We start from the raw sequence: 21,344 nt of genomic DNA on the forward strand, positions 1-21,344 counted from the left end.
CACCCGTAGACTTTTGCGTAGACTTTTTGTTCTTCCTGTGTTCGTTTTTTCGCCTCGCGCTACATAAATTTCTTTCAAATGTTTCACCAACAAGCCCACATCGCCACTCTTGTTTCTAGCCAGAGTTACCAGCATTCAAATGGAAGCGTACTTAGGTTCCTGTTTGGGAATCGGGAGTTTATAAGAGTGTAGCTGTAAGCCAGTTGGTGATCCATAATTAGTAACCGTGAATACATACAGGTTACAGGCAGATACAATGCAAAGTGCTATTTGCTTCGATTGGGAATTAAGTTATGCGAAATTTCTAGGTATTCGAAAGAAACGATTATGTGTATTCTTGTACACAGATAATTCTTTCTAAAGATAGACTTCACTGCAGTAGGGAACTGCTCAACCGTGAAAGCACCTTTCTAAAAGACATTCGCACTGCTGCTAACCCTCATCCTAATGTTAAATGATCATATTTATCTCCCATAGATCCACCATTTTCAAGTTTGAAAGCTTGTTATATTGGCCTATATGCTATGAGTGTAGTAAACTTTAAGATGTAACATGTCTTACAGGTTATCACGTGCATTCTACCGAAACTCTAATCCTGCTACAGTAGCAGGATTTGTAGTAGTGCTACCATCAAATTTGTTCCCGCTTCTTTTCAACTAAAAAAATGGCATTTGTACAGGCCTTCTTCTATTTTTTGTAAAATATTATGAAGCTTAGTTAGGTCAAGAAAGTGATATGTCATATATACCATTGAAATTAGACTCGAAATTATTCGGCCGAAATCAGTATTCGCTTCGAATTCGCGTCGAACATAAAATTCACTATTCGCAAAAGTCTACGGGTGTGCCCTGTAAACTTGTTTGAACGGGGTGTTCGCACGGGTTCACAGTGTTGCGCTGTTAGTAGACCTATCTGTAGAATACTATAATTAATAGTTGCTGGCAGCAAGTGTAAGACAGAACATTGGACTTGGTTACAACCTTAGAAAACGTATGTAGTATCTGCCCACAGAACGCGGCATGCCTTCCATTCACCTGTGAAAGAAAGTTGTGTTAGCTGGTTCCTGTTCGATGCTCAAGTACTGCCTTTGGGCTAACGTAAATACTACGTACGTTGTGTTTCACATGGTTGTTGTTACTGATTGATTGATTTGTGGGGTTTAACGTCCCAAAACCACCATATGATTATGAGAGACGCCGTAGTGGAGGGCTTCGGAAATTTTTGACCACCTGGGGTTCTTTAACGTGCACCCAAATCTGAGCACACGGGCCATGGTTGTTGTTACTGCCCAAAACATTGCTAGAGCAGCGATTGGTTGATTGATATGTGCGGTTTAACGTCCCGAAACCACCATATGATTATGAGACATGCCGTAGTGGAAGGCTTCGGAAATTTCGACCACCCGTGGTTCTTTAACGTGCACCCAAATCTGAGCACATGGGCCTACAACATTTCCGCCTCCATCGGAAATGCAGCCGCCGCAGCCGGGATTCGATCCCGCGACCTGTGGGGTTGAGCAGCGATGACAGATGTCTTCACGAAATTCATTAGGACATTCAAGCTTTCCATCTGAAACCTACAATGCAAACTTATAGCTGTGTGAAAAAAAAATCATTTACCTGGAACGTTCTAAAAGGGCTTGACGTCACGAAAACGAGTAAACGCTCTTGGATGGAGCATTTATGCAAACTATGTAGGAGGTATGGCAATGATGGAGGGCGAAACTGGCATATTTTTGTCAGGTTGCAACCAAATATACCATTGTTGAGAAACACGGGGTTGTGTTGCACTGGCGATAGATTAAGCCGTGCCAAAGTACGATCATCAATTGCTGGTGGCAGCTGTAGTGTAGCACTAGTGGAACGCTATTGTGGACACTATAGTTTTCGGGAAAGATATGGTAAACGTAGCACCAGTGTTGCAGTAGGGCAGACATTGCGGTTGCTGCAATGGAGTGGTATGGTATGAGTAGTATGTGAAATAATGCCGTTGTCACGGAACTGTAGTTTGCTAGTGACAAGGTGATAAATATAGGATAGTTGTAGCACCTGTATGTAATTATGCAGCAGGTAGGCTGCCGTGGTGCCATGGTGTATGCGGTAGTAAAATTGTTAAGATAGGGTTAACATAGGGAGCACTAGTGAAGCTCGATTAAAACGAGCTCTGTAGCTCTGCTCCAGTATGGAAAAGTACTATAACATACCAAATATCATGCGGTGGCAGAACAGCATAGGGGCGGCTATGATGGTAGACTTGGTGAAGTTCTGACATCGCATAACCGCTATTAGTAGCTCATAAGGTGGTAATGCAGGGTTAGTACGATACTAGTGTAATACTGGTGTCACAATGGTGGTGCTACAGGCCGATGACAGAAAACACTCTTCATTTTGTAGTACGTACATAAGGAGAATGAACACTGTGCTATGCTATTGCTGCGTACTCTGTCGGGTATATCATGCAAACTGTTCAATATTGAACACGGAAGAAATGTTGAACATGGAAGAAATCATCAAGAGGAGCCTCTTTTTTTCAGATCATTTGCTGCGTTGAATGACTAGAGTTGCATAATAACTATGTTTATAACGTGAAAGTATAGGAAAACATGATGATGCTGAGTGATGAATTCTTACTATAAAATTCTCAATAAGCCATTGCGAGTTGTTTGATCGCCCTGCAAGCTGTCCTACTCGTTAAACGTTCTTATGCGAAACTGCTCTCTTCAGAGCGTATTGATGTGTCACTCAATCTGAAATGGTTACGATTGAGACTGCAGAAAGTAATGTTTTGTTGTGTTTTTTTCCCTTCATTGCAGAGGTCATATTGGGAGCCCAATACTGAGAGAAGACGTACAATAACAATGAAGATATCTCCTGAATGCAACAAATTTGCGTCACCAGACCATTCTTCACAACAACAACAACAACAACAACAACAACAACAACAACAACAACAACAACAACAACAACAACAACAACAACAACAACAACAACAACAACAACAACAACAACAACAACAACAACAACAACAACAACAACAACAACAACAACAACAACAACAACAACAACAACGACAACAACAACAACAACAACAACAACAACAACAAAACTAATTCTGTTCTTGCTCATTTGTAGTCTTTGTTTGTCGGGAATCTCGAGCAGGCGCATTCACCACTTTAAAAAAAAAAATGTGATATGGTGCTGCTGTTTTTTACAGAAAAGCTGCTGTGACGTCACAACGGATTTTGGTGATGTAACTGTTTGTCTGGTGTCCATAACTGCTTACTCCGAGAAAACAAAATATCTAGGAGAAGGCAGAGTTCAAACCCAGGCTTTCTGCGTGGCAATCAAGTTACGTTGTCACGGAACTATACTGGTGCTTGAATTTTCTTCTTAAAAGACCCTACCCAGGTGCCCTGGGGGTGAGGAATCCCGTAAACTTGCACATTAGAGCGTTTCAGAAGAGTAAAGTGACAATCCGGGCGTCACATAATTCAAGTTGCAAAAAAGTGGATGGTTTAAAGCTTGCAACCTATTACAAAGGGATCAGCCATGATTTGTCGTAATGTGCTCATAATCTCCTATGGCCACGCACTGTGTTCATCACTTCGCCGCAGAATTATCAATAATGGCATAGCGGATGTTTTACTTCGCGAAATTGCAATTTATGGCGTAGTAGACACCTTGCAACTGTACTTTTAATAGAAATTTTATGAGAGATTGCAAAGACAGTAGGAAGGCCGCTCCTCCAGCTGGTATCGCTGCAACTGTGCAGTGTGCTGCTCAGAGACTCAGAATTTTCTGTTTATTTCTGTTTCTTGGCACAAGAGCTTTTGACTGCAATGCAGCCGAATAAATAGTTCGACTATATTTCATTACAAAAAGTAATCAAAATGATTGCCAAATGTTTACCTACGAGGAAAAATTTGGCTCTTTATAATCAGTTGTCGAAAAGTTAAGGGTGGCTTTATTATCTGGTTGACATCCTAGAAAAAAAAAAGATGTAATCATCAGCTTTCTTGTTTCTGTAGCAGAAAAGAATTCTGGGTGTGACAGTTTACTAAGTGTCACACCCAGAATTCTATGTTTACTAAGTGTCACACCCAGAAGTTGTCCACATCAAGCGAAACATTCCATTTTCGGATGAAGTCGAAGTTTCGACGGAAGCCTGTCTGGTGGGGAAGAAATATAAGAGAATAAAAAAAAAGACCACAATCCTTGAAAGAAAATACGAATTAGTTTTTTAGGGGTGTGCTAATACTGAACATTTCGGATATCTTCGAATAGTGTTTGCTATTTGATTCCGTGTACACTGGACTTTGACTATTAGAACTTCTCGGAACTTCCGAAATAAAATAGTCAATGTTCAATAAAAATCATCCCTTTAGGTTGTTACTGGGCTTCACCTTATTAAGTTTTGTAATGAAGCGAAGCTGCCTTTGAGCTCCTCGACGGTAGAACTTTTTAAAGACCAAGTCAACGTAGAATTAAACCTAACCTCTTCGAATAAGTGCTATGTTTCGTCTAAATACAACTTTGTATAACAGCAAAGCTACCTTTCAAGGCCCGCTACAGTTGAAAGTTTATTGACTCAAGAAGACACTGGTTCCAACATAGAGATGATATATGTGGCAAGGACAGGGACTCAATTAATGCTGTTTTATGTCTTAAATTTCAGCAGTAAGTACGAAAATGCAGACGCCAAAGATATTTTTTTTGCATCAGAAATTTTAGATGTTATATAGTAGCATCTAAGAGGCGTAATTGGAACGCCATACTTGAAGCGTGGCGGTTTGGGCTAGTTTGTAGGACATGGCGATTGTTATATAGCACCATACCAGAAAGACGAAGAACGGACAGGAACACGGGCTCACCTTCAACGTTGTCCTGAGCTCGCGCTATAACAATCGTCATATCCATACTTGAAGGGAACAACCCCCTCGTCCTACACATCAGTTGGGCTTCCACAGAAGTTGAAAAAAACGGGAGAGACTGAGGAAATGGTATCTTTATCTTTCTCATATAAAGTATTGTCGGAAACACTTTGGTTGCACTAAATCACGTACATGAACACAATTAAGCCTCTCCATTGCCTCATTCTTGCTTAGAACTACTAAGGAACACCCCCGCCCCCCACCAGCGCTTTACCAGTCTAAGTGAAATAAACATTGTTATGTTGCCATCTCACAATATTATGCTTAGCAATCCTCTACAACTTTTTTTCTGCCATTTTATTTCGAAACATTATAAAATATTTTAGACATATTACTTTAGAAATATTCCAAAAAATGTTACTTTCGATCGCACTCACAATCCAATATTGAACTTCGCTTCGCACCCAAAATTTTGTTATTCGCACTGCTCTAGTATTCATTTTCATAATTGGTTTCCTCTTTTTATTTCTAGCATACCTTCCGGCACTACAATAAAGAAAGTGCCCATCATGATAAAATAAAATATGAGTCGTCATTACGCGAGCAGTAAATCAACACTGTATTTTTTTTTGCTCTGACATAGTGCTACTGTTCACTGCTGATATGAGACAAGTGAAACAAAGTGTTATAGCTGTCCACAATAAAATCATCCGATATGCAAAAGTGCTAGTTAGCGCCTCCACTGTGTGTCGAAAAGTGCAAGTTCCAAACCCGTTTCCTACTTAAAAAATAATGAATGCAAAGAATTGAACACAAAACCAGGACCACTTATACAATGAATGCAAGGAATTCAACAGAATACCAGGACCACTGACAACAGTGAGTGCGATGTCGAACAAAAGCTTGGCAGAGCCAACATTAGGCCCGTATTCACAAACCAACCTCATCATATCCTCGAGTTTACCTATCAGTTTTAAACCTTTTTTTTTTTCTTGCGCATGAAGGACAAAATGAGCCAGTACTCATGAACCAGTCTTATCCTTATCTTTCACCCTGTTACCATTTTTGTGCCTTTATACCGCAGGTATAGTGTACACTGTCGTTCTTTATGAAAGGGAACACGTGACCACGTGGCGTGCGCTCTGCGGCGGCTGCCTACAGCGCCATTAACCAACAGCAAAAGGAAATACGTTCGCTTTCAGCGTCATCTCTTGCCGAAAAAAAAAAAAAAACGATCTATGACCGGTAGACCAGCGCTGCTAGATTGCCCTTCATCTCGGCTCAAGCCTGCAGTGCATAGTCCACTGCCAACATATCAAACATTGTGCGCGACCACGGCACAAGCTGAAGTAATCGCCCGATATCACTCGCCACGCAAGTGGTGAGGGAACGTAATCTAGCATCGCTTGTCTACCGGCCATGACTCGTTATCTTGTTTGGCCACAGATGACGCTGAAAGCAAACGTGCTTTCTTCACTTGTCGGTTGATGGTGCTGTAGGCAGCCACCGCAGAGCGCAAGCCACGCCTTTGCGTGTTCCCTTTCTTAAAGGACGACAGTGTACAGGAAGTTGAGGAAAACGTGACGTAAGGCCGAGGTTGGTTTGTGAATACGGGCCTATGTTCTCTTCAAAAATGGTCAGGCATGTGAGGGGATGTTGATATTTATAGCACTACTATGCTGTACTTTGTGCTGTGCATGGAGAGGGCCCTCCTACCACTGTACCAAATACCGCGATGCAGGCTCGGCGCTTATTCGCAAAACATTTTCGGGAGGGAGGAAGAGGGTTTAAGAAGTGGGTAAACTAATGTTAAAGGGAACAATAACCATCTTTATGTGGCCTGTTTTGATGAGAATGATAGAAAACCTACCAGTCACGAGTGTGCAATCCCATATTTGGTAAATTGTAAAGTGACGTAAAATATTTGTAATAAAATTTTCCAGGAAAAAATGTTTTATTTTACGAAGCAGTACAAGTAGAGATATAGGAAACAGGGGTGCTATTTGAGAAGGCGTCATGTTTCGGAAAAGTGGCGCGTACGGGACGAGATGGAGCCACACGGCTCTTATGTAAGTCAAGGCGCGCAAATAGTCACAGTGGTTAGAACGGAAGCACATGGAGGCGTTTTTTTTTCTCTCTCCCTGCAGGAGGCCCCGTTCTGTCGATTGAATGAATGGAAAACAGTATTCCGACAAGTTCGATTGAGTCGAACGGTACGCTTTTCGGCCCGGAGAGTTGAGTTAAGGGGTTTTGGGCTCGGCGCACACAGATCCCACGCCGACAGCTTCAGAAAATCACTACCAAAAAACTCGTCAAATTACGGCACCACCTTGCGTCCGCTCAAGACAAAAACACAAAATAAATTGTTAAACCTCATCCCTTTAATTATTCTCAAGCTTCAATAAAAAAATCCCAGCAAATCTACGGAGTGAATGATGATGAGTGGGGCGAAGCTTCAAGCGTTTTATCGGCAAACCGGGAATCAACCGCTGGCCGCGTCCATACGTCCTCTGTCCGTCTGTCCATCCGTCCACCCGTCCGTCTGTATGTAAGTCTGCATGTCCACTCGTCTGCCTGTATGTATGTCGGTCCATCTGTCCGTCTGTCTGTCGTCTCTCTGTCCGCCCGTCTGTCCGCATGTCCATCCATCCGTCTCTCTGTCAATCTACTGAACACTCCAAGTACCGCCATCTCGCATCTTTTCGTCATGTACAAGTACCGCCATCCAGCGGACATTCTAAGGACTAAAACTAGAGGTGGCTACAACATACAGGAGACGCCTGACCTACAGTTTAAGGAGCTTCGCGCTTTAAAAAATGTGCCTGCCATGAGTGTTGTTCACCTGTGATAATTGACCATTTGCGGAAAACGTGAGTGCCCCCTGTCGTGCAAACAGGAAAGCTTCACTCTGGCGTTTGGTTGGAAACGTCTTCGCAAACTAAAATGCACAAGGCGATGTTCAGCGGTTCACGTGCGCTTGTTTTTGTTGCTTTAGCGCCGAAAACACATGCCTATTATTGAAAGAACATAGTAAAAGATGTAGAAAATTCCGCTTACTTTTGTATATAAACTGTGTGGAACGACCATTTCTCGCGTTTCAGCCCGAGGAACGACAAGGTATACCTGCACTCCGCCACCTCGGCTGTTCGCAATGAGCACGTTGATAGCACTTGCTCCTTCAATGAAGAACGATACGTGTTAGGCATTTGAAGTTCGCTTTTGAAACATCTAACGGTGAACTCGGTTTGGTGAAGGCGGCTTGCGCACCGTCCGTGAAGTCCGGTGTTTACGTGAAAACAGCAGCTATAGGTCGGGTCACATCGCTGGAACGCACTACGACCGTGTTGCCGGGAGAGATTTCTGTATATAGGTGCAACGTACTATAAGTTCTTCAAGTACACTCTAATAAATGCGTCTCTAGTCAAAGTCACCGAAATGTCAAATCAATATGCGTCAATGCGCTCGCAAGTATAACAGTATTAGCGGGATGATGCTTTAGGGGCGAAGCTTTTTAGGGGCGAAGTCCCTCGTAGCCGATGTAGTAGTGCGTAACAAGTATAACATTTTGACCTCCAAGGTGGTGCCGGTGAGAGATTTCTTCTGTGCGTTGTTGAACAATAAAAGATTGTGCTCAATGTACATGCCAATGGCTGCTGAGGGGGAATGAGAGACAGGAGAATTCGACTTTTAGTCAACGCGCACGCTGCGAATTTTCTATTGTTCAACAACGCACAGAAGACAAGAAAGGGTTGCTACGTTATACTCGCTTGGCGTAACCTCCTAGGTTTTAGAAAGGTTTAGCGAGCGTTGGGCCGCAGTGCCATAAATACAGTGAACTAGTGATGATTCTAGCGATCCCTAACGTTCCGCGTATGAACAACCATTGCATTTGCTCGATTGTGTTGTTAGTATATACCATGAACACGAGGTGGTTAAAGGTGGGAAGTAGACACGAAGCGAAAGCCGTAAGAAAGTGTGCGTGTGTCTCCTCTCGTTCAGTCCTTGGAATGTCCGCTGGATGGCGGTGCTTCTATATGAGGAATATATGATGAAAAGATGCGAGATGGTGGTACTTGGAGTGTTGAATAGGTTGACGAACGGACACACAGACAGATGCACGTACGTACGCACAGATGGCTGCATGGACGAATGGACGCATGGACGGACGCAGGAGTGGATGCGTGGACGAAAGCAGGGACGGACGCACAGACTGAACGTGTGGACGCACGAACAGACGCACGGACGGCCACACAGACGCACGCATCGATGGACGGAAGCAAGAACCAACGGACGGACGGATGCTTCGCCCCACTATCCATCATTTACTCCGTGAATATGCTGCCATTTTTATTATTAAACGCAACATGACGCCTTCTTCACATGACAGGAGGTTTTCATACCATACATAAGGCGGCTACGATTGCAGTTCCCACCATTGTGGTTATTATATTACCCATGCTTCTATTTCAATCGTGTTTCGTGTTGATACGTCAGAGCGCATCCTCGTGTACTAACGGCAGTATTGTATAGTAGAGTACTAAGTACTATAAATCGTTAACCACTTTTTCTAAACACACACAGTATTGTGCGGTATGCTAAAAGCGCTCATACACGCGAGTCTGTGTTCTGCCATGGTATACACTAAAAAAAAAATTCCCCGCAGCTTCCCTCGGGGGAACACTGAGGAGGATGCGGAGCATATAATTGGTTAACGGGGTGTTAAAGTGCGACTTACTTGGGTCGATGGCTAAATTGGTTAACGTGGTTGTGAAATGGGGTGTTAAATTGCGACTTACTTGGGTCGATGGCTAAATTGGTTAACGTGGTTGTAGGAGGGGGTGTTAAATGAGTGAACACGTACACACGTATGCGAAAGGGCGGCGCTGGTCGAAGGGACGTCGATCATTGTGTTTGTGGATTCGTTGGAATTCATTTCACCGCGACCTTGGACGTCGACGCGCCGTACAAACCAACCGACGAGCGGCAACTGAGCGAGCGAGCGCCGACCTTGAGTATATATGCAGCGCGACGGCGCATGCACTGTCAGCTGTTGAATGTTCTCGAAGCGCGACGCCACATGCGCGTCCACTGGAGAATCAGGAGAATTGTAGATGTCGAACGCGGTGTGTAGAGGAGGAAGGGTGCACAGATGGTGGAGGAGTGAAGCGCGCGCGGTGTGTAGAGGTGGAAGGGATGCACAGATGGTGGAAGAGTGGGCGACGGCGCGACGGCGCATGCGCGCGCGTCAGCTGTCGAATGTTCGAGAAGCGGTGCGGACGGCGTGGACGGCGCGGACGGCGCACTACAAGGCGCGAGTATAAGATGCTTCCGCATCTAAAAAGGTCCGTGGTTAGTTATTTCGGCACCCACGGCAGGGTGCGTGCGCCAATCTCATTTGTTTCAGAAACGGTTGTTTCCTCCTCCCCCAGCATTATGTAATCTAACATGCCGTTATCCGAACAATACTCTTTTCGTCGCGCAGCCTCGTGGAGTGGAGCCTGTCGAAGTCAGCGCTGGCTTTTCGGTTTAGGTGCGAGAAAAACCAGCGAAAACTCAGGACAAGGACGAAGAAAGCGCATTCAACCACATGGCGTCACCAGTATTTTCGTAGGTTTTTCTCGTACTTACAGGTGAACCACCCGGCCCAGCAAGAACTTCACGCTTTTTTCTTGGTGAAATAATTGGCGCAGTGAGCTGGCACATTTGCCCACACTACGAAAGCAGGGCCGCTTAACCGATTGTACGACCGGTGACCGGCCGGGCTTACATTCTTCAACCAAAAGCGAAATACCAATTGATGATTTGATTGATTGATATGTCGGGTTTAACGTCCCAAAACCACCATATGATTATGAGAGACGCCGTAGTGGAGGGCTCCGGAAATTTCGACTACCTGGGGTTCTTTAACGTGCAACCAAATCTGAGTACACGGGCATACAACATTTCCGCCTCCATCGAAAATGCAGCCACCGTGATTTGAACCCGCGACCTGCGGGTCAGCAGCCGAGTACCTTAGCCACAAGACCACCGCGGTGGGGCAAAAGTGAAATACCATGTAGAGGACGCTACCTGTTCGGTTATTGCTCATGCCCAGTATACCCTTCCCGCAAAGGTCGATTCTGTATTTCTTTGTGCGCTTAAAACATTTCGTATTTCTCTCAGCTTGTCTGCTGGTTGTTTGATTCCACTTTCGCTCTCGTGCCGTTTCTTTCTGTCCCGCCTTTGTTCTGTGGCAGAATGCTTACAACCCCCCCCCCCCTTTCACATACGAACGCAAGGTGGCGCATATAAACATTACAACCTTTTAATACGCATGTAATCTATAAGATCAAGGTTAACATAAACGTGGAGCAACAGAGATATTTTGCAGATTGCTTGCATCCTGAGGAAAACAACAACAGCAAGACAGTTAGCTACCGCAGAATTTGGTCCACCAGCACACGGAGGACACGCATAGGAAGCAATCACAAAAGTATTACTAGCGAATAATGGTGGCTTCCTGGGCTATTTGGCTTATTGAAACTCATGTTATAGCCAGGAAAGGACAATTAAAAAGTGAGTTAGTAAAGAGCACTTTATATAAGCTCCTCCTCTCCACCTTTTCGCGCCGTTACTTGCACTGCCCTTACTGCGAGCCTATGCCACAATGCAAAGCCATTCAAGCACGCACTTCTGCAGTGGTGCGATCACCTTTTTTATTCCCCTCCCCTCGCCTCTCACCATATAAGTTTTTCTTTATCATGGGTGCTAAATAAACGCATAATGCTTCTGAAATAACTTTTGCGGTACTATTCGTTTAATTTTTTTCTTTACTACTGCTTTTAGTTTGCTCTTCTAGTGTCACTCTGTTTGCAACTGGCGTAAACTTCCACTTCAATGTCATCGTAAACCATCTACTGATGTCGCTTGCAATTTGTTCTGCGTTGGTTTTCTTCTCCGAAGGTTCACATGAATCTTTTCACGAAACACTTTCCTGGCATAGTCGGTATTTACTTAAGGACAATAACTTCAGCCGCAAATTAAAGCGCACCCAAAAAGGGAGGAGAATGAAAACGGGACGAGTGGCATTTCCATGAATCGACCACCTCAGTGTCCTCCTATTACCTGCGCGCGAAGATAGGAAAGCCAAATTATCATTGTCATCGAGATCCTTCAGTTTTCTCGACACTGTTCCATCACGCGCTCTGCCACGACATCGTTCCGGACAACGTCGCTGGCATCTCTGGACAGGTATGTAGACGCGTTAATTTATTATGTGGCTCACTATGACGCGCTGCGTCATGTTAGCCGGGGAAGGCATCAACCTCGGTCATTGAAACCATGAGAGGAGCAAGCTAACCAACTCCTGTTGATGACGTGCGGGAGCACGGCTATGAAATTTGGGGGTGGGGTGGGGAGGGGCACAGGTGCGTTGTGCCACCACTAACTCGTGGTGGCAGAACGCACCTGTGGTGCGTTCTGCCATGGTGCGTTGCCACGAGCCATGGTGCGTTGTGCCATGGCTCGTGGTGCACAACGCACCACGATCGGATGCACATCCGATCGTGGTTACTGCGCGTTTACTTGTAACGTTGCTCATTCGTTGTTTCATTCGTATGCTCGCGGACACCCTTCCATGGCGAGAAAGATTTACGGGAGCGGAGCTACCCCGTACAACTACGCGAAATAGTTGGGTATGAGTTTCGCACCACTGTGGAAAGTGATGAATGCGCGCGATCAGCGTTTCATATTGACGCAGACACTGCTTGGCAATTAAGGTAAACGTAAAAGGCACGGTTTTTTTCACGCGTTCATGCCAAGGCGTGGCGCACTGGAAGCGATTGGACTCGTCTGCACTAAGCTCCGGTGTTTTCCGATGCGTCAGTAGGAAGACGTGCCTATAGCTCAACGTTTCTTATACGAATGGTTTCCGCAAATCATACCGGTCCAGAGGATATAACTTTCCGATAGATATTGGTCATCATTTTCAAGTAAGCTTTTCATCTATTCACACCACGCCGCCAAGCCCCGGCACTGGACGCCTATAGGCCTAGCGACGCTGCACCGGACGCCGCTCTCACGGCCACCGGGACACCAGCCGACATAAAAATCGAGGTCGACGGCATCGAAATCTCTCTAGAGGAATGGTCAGACGATTCCTGGACACCACCTGGAGGTTTTCGAGCTCAGGCGAAACGTCACCAGGCACTGAGCAACAAGCCCAAATGAACTACGCGCAAACAAAGCAAAGCCCCCAAAACTGCACTAACCCCCGCGGCCTCCACCGGAACTGAAACGCCATCCCTTGCCAAGACTGCCGTCGCACACGTACTACATCGTGGGACGCCACAAGACACCCATCGACTTCACGCGCACATCACCCGGAGACCTGCAAAGAGCACTGCTTAAAGCGGCATCTCTGTGTGACCTGGACCGCGCCAAGCGTGACCAAATACGCACACCCCCAAAGAATAACACACCCAAGGAATAACACTTTCACCGTGGTCACTCGCTCGCTGGATTCCGTGCCGACCGGTTGTGCCCTCGCGATCTTCCACGTCAGCGTAGCTCTGGCCGACTGCGCTCGCCCTACGTCACCGCCTGACGCCGACCTTCGACGACAGTGTAGCTGTGACCTACTGCACTTGCTCAACGCCATCTCTTGACGACGACAAAAGCTCTCGCAAGTGGTGCCCCGTCCTCGGACTCCTGTGACGGTGTTCCAATCTTTCCTATCTCTCCTATCCCCTTGATATGTCCTCGCACTCACGCTTTCACGCTTACTTCATCTCTCTTTCTTTCTCTCTACACCTTTATTCCTATCCTCTTAATCCCTCCTCACACCCATCCCTTGTGAGCTACTGTTGACGAGTCGCTCCCTGAAGCAGACAGTTACGGGGCTCACTTATCTTTTTTTTCCTTCTTACAACATAACCACTTCCCGGTTAGTGTGGCTACCACCGACCGAGCAATCGCGTAACAACGCATCACGTCAATCCTCCTCGGAGAAGACCGCAGATTTAGCTACACATGTACGCCCAACGCCGACTAAATTTCAAGGCCGAAAGGCTGCCGCAGTGACGTCAGGGGTTGGGGGCCCAGTTCACGGCCGGACTCGACGCTCCTTCCGCACGCTCCTTAGGCCAGCGCCGGAGAAGGAGTCGAGTCCGGCCGTGCCCAGTTATGCCGCGATCGCGGCGGGAAGCCTGCGTTTCGTTCACGTTTTAGGAGAACCAGCGCTCCCGCTCTCGCTGCTGCTGCGGCTTGATTGGGCCGAATAAAAGATGTGAAAAAAAAAAGTCTTACTGAGCATGCTCAGTTGGGCAACTGGGACCCCAACCTCTGACGTCACTGCGGCAGCCTTTCGGCCTCGAAATTTAGTCGGCGTTGGTATGCCCCGCCACCCGACGACGCGATACCAGGTATCGCTTTCTACGCCCACTCGCTTCCCACCGATAATAAGACGCTGAAGAGCCTTCAAGAAAGCAACCCCGACTACCAAATAGTAGGCAGCAGACGCATGGGAAAAGCGAAGAATTTACTCATAACGCTGCTCGGGGACCACCTACCTAGATGGCTTCTACACTGTGGAGGTCTCATCCGAGTATACCTTTTCTTTCCCAAAGTAGACGCATGCGTCAACTGCCGCAAGACTGGGCACCACTCCGATGTGTGCCCTCAACCTAGGCACCGACGCTGCCCGCGTTGCGGAGAAGACAACGAGCCACCGCCGCAAGGAACGCCACCAACATGCCAAGCACGTGGTATCGTCTGTCAAGGAGGACACATGAATAACAGCTGAAGATGCCAGTACCGCTTCGCCAAAAAGCCTGAACCGCTTAACGCAGCACAAGCAGAAAAGACGCTACAAACCGAGTCATCAGCGATGCAGCCAACCTCAAATGACGATAACCCGCCTGCCTTGGATGAGTGTAGCTACCCCAGTCACGGGACATCACAAACCTATCCTATCGGAGCCTATCGGAGTAACGATCTCGTCAGGGTAAAGCAACCTCCCACTCAAGGTCCAAATCAAGAACCCGATCATCAAGTCACATTCGGCATGCCGATTTATCAAAAGCACCCCCAAGCAACTCCAGTGTGGCATGGGTGCAAAGCCCAGCGTCTCCGCTTCCATAATCTCACCCGCAGCCATCGAAATTGTGCGCCTCGACGCATGCACTGCAGGGATACAGCGGGCTTGGGAATATCACATCGGAAATCTTAAAGTGCAGCGTTCGTTCGCTTAACGTGCCGCATACGCCATCACGACTGTCACGGGCACGCCAGAGTTTCCCCAGCGAAAGCAGTCTTTAGTCATGAAGCAACCAGTTATCGACACATTCCCTGAACCAGTTGAGCTCTGAGAAGTCACGCCAGTAAACACACACACACACACACACACACACACACACGCACACGCGCACACGCACGCATGCACGCACACACACACACACACACACACACACACACACACACACACACACACAAGCAAATAAATAAACAGAAAGAACGCCAAAAACCATGACGCAAAAGTGGGCGATGCCTCGTGGACCCTACAACACGCTGAACTAAACGCTATAGCACACATAGCAGACTGACTGCATACGCCCCTTCTCCGCCTATTTGGGGCGCTCAGTGAAAATGAAAAATGAGGGAATCAACTATATAGGCAAGTGTCAGGAAACCGTAAAGAAAGTTTCTAGTTTACTTTGGCGAATATAACATTAGGAATATTAAAAAACAAAACACAGCATATCCACGGTGTGAAGGATGAGGAGTGGGGGGAAACATCCGTCAGCCCGTCCATGCTTCCATCCATCCGTTCGTTCTTGCTTCCATCCGTCCGCGCAACCATCTTTGCGTCCATCCATGCAACCGTCTGTCTGTCCGCGCGTCCATCCGTGAGTGCAACCATCCATCTGTCTGTCTGTCTCTTCGTGCGTCCATCCCTCCGCACGTCCGCGCGTCTATCCATCCGTCCATTCGTACGCTAGTCTGTCTGTCCATCCGTCCATGCGTCCATCTAGTGAACACTCCAAGTACCGCCATCTCCCATCTCGCATCCCCCCTGTGGCACGTACCCGCTACGTACTACTACACCGGTGGCTACGTACTACTATATACATACAAGGGATGGACAGACCCACGCCTTAAAGAGTTTCGCCCCTAAAATTCTGTTAACTTCTCGGTTGTCTTAATTCTTCCCTTACCTTGTAGCACTTCAATTGTAAGGCGGGCGTTGATGTCTGGGACAATAGTATTTCGACCACCTTTGGTTCCAAGTTTTGCGACAAATATAATTTGACCTTGCACAAGTCACTAGGGCAGACGAACGCCGTACCAGATATATATGTTACGAAATTTCTTTTTTTCGTGAGTATTCGGTGAATGGCTAATTATTGCTCAACCAGAAATGCATCGAAGAGTGTGTCAAGCTTTGCTCATGTCTCTACAAATTGATGCAGGATTTTGAAAGCATTGCGGGCTCAACCACATAGGGGAAACCAAAAATCTTTTTTTTGTAGAGTGGGAACGGTTCAATCGCTGATAATGCACGAACGTGCTTGTGTTTTTATGTATTCGTGTATACATGCACACTCAAAATTAATACAAAAGTTTGACAGGGGACAGTTTAGAACCCCTCCCACCTACTGACTATGCCAATGCATCCGCAGTGTGAAGGCATACAACATTAGCTTATTAGTGAATTGGGCTCATTCACCCTGTAATTATCTCTGACCGCAGTACACTGCAACCTTGGAAATAATCGAATATTGTGTATTTTTTATTGCGCAGGTTCAATCAGATAAGCGGGGTTGAACGATACCAAGGCGGAGCGTTATGGACAGGATCCACCCAGAGAGAGAGCAAGACGCATCGCTCTCAGCCCTCGAAAAAAGCGGCGACGCAAGCGCCGCCGTGAATTCCGCAGACGTCGATCGTTACCGACCGGTTTGCACCTCGAACAATGATCAGGTGTGCCAGATAAACAACTGTCTGCCATACTGCAACAAGCTGCTCTTTGACATCAACCTGGAGCTCCGGGAACAAAGAGGAGGCTTGCTGTCCTTGGCGAGCATCCACGAAGAGTTGGTGCCTTTTGCCGTTCCAGAACCACACCGGGCGATTCCCTTTCTACGCTGGCTACTCAAAACCCACGTATGCATCACCGCACTCGAGATATGGGACAGCCCGGGGAAGCCACACGGCCAGACCGTTTTGCAGGAACTGCCGGAAAACTCCAGGATAAAGACGCTGACACTGCACCTTTTCGAAGAAGACTGCAGTGCGCAGGGCCATGTCACAAAACACCTTCCTAGGCTTCGCAGTCTGGAAGTGCTGAGTTTCTCCGGCATGTGCGCATGCGCAGAAGCCACAAATGACATATCGACGCTTTTGAGAAGTACGAAATGCCTTACTTCCCTGGTGATCCAATCGTCTTTCGGGTTCAGCCAGCCACCCAAAACACTTATCGACGCTCTGGCCGCCAACTCGACGCTAAAGTGGGTTGACCTGGCGACGTATTGGAATACCACCAAGCCACCAGGACCACTCGGGAAATATGTGAAGAGCAACGGTTTCCTTCCGAGTCTGACGGTGTCCGGCCACAACGTGGATTGCGAGACGCTCCTTCTTGACAAGGTCCTTGTCAGAAATGACACCCTCTCTACGCTCCGAGTTTTAGATGTTTGTGGCGGCGAAAGGACCGTGCATTTCATCACCAGTATACTGACAGAATGTAGCACCTTGAGGGAACTTTATGTTGGCTGGGCAGGCAACGCGTATGCCAAGATATCGGAGGTAACACTGACGCGCTTCGCGGATGCATTGGCCCTTAACCGGACATTAGAAAAGCTTGCGCTTCCGTACTGCTTGTGGCATCCGAATAACTGGATTGCCTTCTTCACCCAGCTGCCGAGGAACAAACATCTCAAGAAGCTCGAGGTCATACATAGGCTCACCCGAGACTACCAAACGTTTCCTCCTGTACTGGAGGCATTGGCACTCACAAAGCCGTCTGCACACGTTTCCTTCGGACATTACGTTCATGGATTAGGAGTAAATCTCTTACGTTTCGGTGTCTTCACGGGCATCCACCTCGGCAGAGACGAGAGCGTACAAATTGATGGTTTACGAGAACTAACTACTTTCGATAACGTCACCTTCATCTCTCTGGACGTATTCGAGGCTGGCGAGATTTTGTTCTCTGCCCTGGCTAAATATATCCGGGAGACTACTGCACTTCGGAAACTGAGACTGATGGTGACAAGTCCACTGGAACCGGAAACCACCGCTACCTCACCGTGCTGGGAACTTTTTTTCGAGTCGATGTCCGCCAACACCAGCATCTCGGACTTCGATATTTTCATCAACGGCGATTTTTGCTACACTGACTGGCTCGCTCACACTATAGGCCACAGTCGGTACATAAGCCGAGTGTCGTATCTTGAGAACCCGGCACTTGGAGACGCCACTGAATTAGTTTCGCTCCTGTCGGAAACCGTTGACGACAACTACGCTCTTCTCGAAGTCAACTTGCACGCTGCGAAAGTGAGCGTCGATGTCAAGTGGTGCTTGTTCACAATTCGAGAAACGACGCGAAGGAACTGCGGCCTCGTGGAACGTGCAGCTGCCTTCAACCAGACGCCACCTCTCGATAGGTTCGTCTTTCATGTTGTCTTTTTTATTTTCGTTTGTAAATCGGATACAGTGCTTTTCCGGTACAAAGGTCACGCCTTGAAAATGTATATTTGGTAAAAAAGAATGTTATACACTGAGGTGTGAATTACTAAAGAAGACAGAGTGATTAGTCGCTCTGGAGGTTAAGTGTACTGCTATTAACACCACTTCCTATAAAGAATGAAATATTCGTACTTTATTTTGGAACAAGCTTTAAGGGGACAAACTGTTACTCCCTGCCGTTTCAAGAAGATGATGAGTTAAAGCATAAGGTTTACTCCTTTACGGTAGTAACTCATTTGTCCCAACAACTCGTCTCGAAAAGAATAACCGTGAATGGACGAGTTAACTCGATAGTATATGTTTTGGTCAGGCCACCTGAGAAATGTGAAAAGTGCTACGAACAAGTGGCGCCCGCGATTGGCGTCAGCGTGGAGGTTCAACAGAGATGAAGCCTCGTGGCGTGCTCCTTTTAATGAAGAAAGGAAATTTTTCGAGGGCTTGTTTGTTCGTGCGACAGAAACTTACTGAAAGCGAGCGTATATATAATCATAGGAAGTTATACAGTGGGACGTCAATTGTACTGCTTCTTCATTGACAAAGGACAATACCACGTACTAATGCTCGACATTACAAACATTCAACCAAGGAATCAGACAAACCTGCAGATTAGCTGTAGTAAGGAGTGGGGAAGCCACACCGCACGACGTGAAAAGTTGCATGAAAATTATCAATTTGGTACTGTGGCTAAGATTTGTACCTCAAACTTCTATGATGCAGCAGAAATTCGGAGGTCAGCCTAAATGCACAATTTTCTGGTAAAAAAGCTTAGCCTAACGTCAAAGTATGCAGTTCCAGACCACATCAACTGCAATAAAGATTCATTTAGTGGAATGTTTTTCTACTTACATCTCTCTAGCAACTAGCGACTGCATGCAGCGTTTTTGAGTTGCATATAATTCGCAGGAGCTGATGCTAAAATGCTGAAAATACTGCGCACCCTAAAGTTATTAGAGCGAATGTACATCACCGTCCACATCTGTTTAGGACAGGACTTGCTATCTACTTGCTAGCTTTACCCTGCGGAGTGACGCGGAGGCAAGTTTCGTGGTCAAATATTGGGTATTGAGGCATGTGCGTGGCTTTACAGACAGGCAGATCTGCGCACGTTGTGATTAACGTTGTTAGTTGGCGCCTTGCTTTGCAGACTCCTCCACACATGACAACGGCCGCAAGGGGACCTCCTGCAGAGCAAAGGCTGTTGCTTGTGCGCTTTACGCAAAAATGGACGAGGCTGTGCTTAGCGTACTTTCGTGATCTCATCAACTGAGCACTTGCAGCTTTCTTATTAAGTGGTCCTTCCTCCATGGGGTAATTTGACTCGATGCGTGTCTGCTCGGAAGAACACCACAACAGGGTTTTCCTATGCACGGAGTCTTTAGCACGATTGTTTCGAGTCAATACAATGTATGAAGGCAGACAAAAGTTCACGCGTCTTTGTGGCTTCAGTAAAAAAAGGCTTGCTGATTATCTTTTATTGGCTGCTTGTTGGTGTTAAATTTACACTCACATCACCCGTTCTTTTGGAATGACTGCTACTTTTGCCACTCATATCTTTGCAAACAGGTACACTGCCAGCGCATTGGAGAGAGTCGCACGAAGTCCCGCGCTGGTCAGAGAGCTCGCCAAGAAGACGGCCATCGCAGCTGCCGAAGTCGCCACGACACTCCGACGCCACCTGGGGAGCATCGAAGGGCTGCACGACTTCATGAGACTCACCGGCGTCGTGAAGAAGCGCGTGACGTGTGCGCCTCCAGCGGAAGACTGCGGAATGCAACTGCCTGACCTGGGCGACGACTGTTGGCGCCTCGTGAGGCGATACCTGAGCTTCGACGATGTCAAGAGCTTCACCTTCACCAGCATGTGTTCCTGAAGCTGAACATCAAGGACCAAAATCACATTGGGCCAATGGAATGGAAGAGCTCTGGGAGAAAGTCAGAAATAAAGATTACAATGAGAGAAAGGACCGCAACCACTGGTGCTATTAACCTCTTCTGAATAAGAAGCCCTTCAACATCTTCCCACTTGAATGTGCGAACGAGTTTAGTTGTTCCTGTAGTTCCTATATATATGAATTTTCAAAAATTTCCCTTCTTAAAAATCTTCTTAAAGAACATATCCGTTACGGTTTTCCGCGATTTTCACGCTGATTTGGGCATCGCCGAGGGAACTATTTGTATAGAGATGGGACGAAAGACATCAATCGCAGAGCTCATTCGCGGAACGCTAGGCGGGCAATGAATTAGCCCGTTCAAGCGCTCGAGGTCCTGCTGCAATGTCTTTAGCCAGGCACAACCCATCTAAAAGCAACAGTCAACAAAGCCTTATTATTTGTAGCTATAACAATTGCGTAATACCTGCGCTATGACAGACAGACAGACAGACAGACAGACAGACAGACAGACAGACAGACAGACAGACAGACAGACAGACAGGCAGGCAGGCAGGCAGGCAGGCAGGCAGGCAGACAGGCAGGCAGGCAGGCAGGCAGACAGGCAGGCAGGCAGGCAGGCAGGCAGGCAGGCAGGCAGGCAGGCAGGCAGGCAGGCAGGCAGGCAGGCAGGCAGATCTTTATCAATGTCTTGAACATCACCGCTCAAGGCGGTAGAGCAGCGGGCCGCTCCCACTTAGGGATGCATGGTTTGGCCGTGCCTCATCACCGCGCCGCGGGCCCTCTGTACGGTCCCGAGTAGATATTAAATGTCTGAGATCCTGAGCGTAGATATACACTCCTCTTCGGTCATGCGTTCAG

The 21,344-nt window shown here is 47.0% G+C and overlaps 1 protein-coding gene across 1 annotated transcript in view; it reads left to right on the forward strand.

Annotated features, from left to right (window-relative positions):
• LOC142771637 (uncharacterized) overlaps positions 1 to 20,559 on the forward strand; it is a 182,200-nt gene extending 161,641 nt beyond the window's left edge. The window contains exons 3-4 of the mRNA XM_075873375.1: positions 16,649 to 18,513; positions 20,159 to 20,559. Of these exons, the coding sequence (XP_075729490.1) occupies positions 16,694 to 18,513; positions 20,159 to 20,465 (2,127 nt within the window). The 5' untranslated portion in view covers positions 16,649 to 16,693 and the 3' untranslated portion in view covers positions 20,466 to 20,559. The remainder of the gene's footprint in view (positions 1 to 16,648; positions 18,514 to 20,158) is intronic.
• Positions 20,560 to 21,344: the final 785 nt, after the last annotated feature.

This window comes from Rhipicephalus microplus, chromosome 9, assembly GCF_043290135.1.
Source record: "Rhipicephalus microplus isolate Deutch F79 chromosome 9, USDA_Rmic, whole genome shotgun sequence".
Taxonomy (NCBI): Eukaryota; Metazoa; Arthropoda; class Arachnida; order Ixodida; family Ixodidae; genus Rhipicephalus; species Rhipicephalus microplus.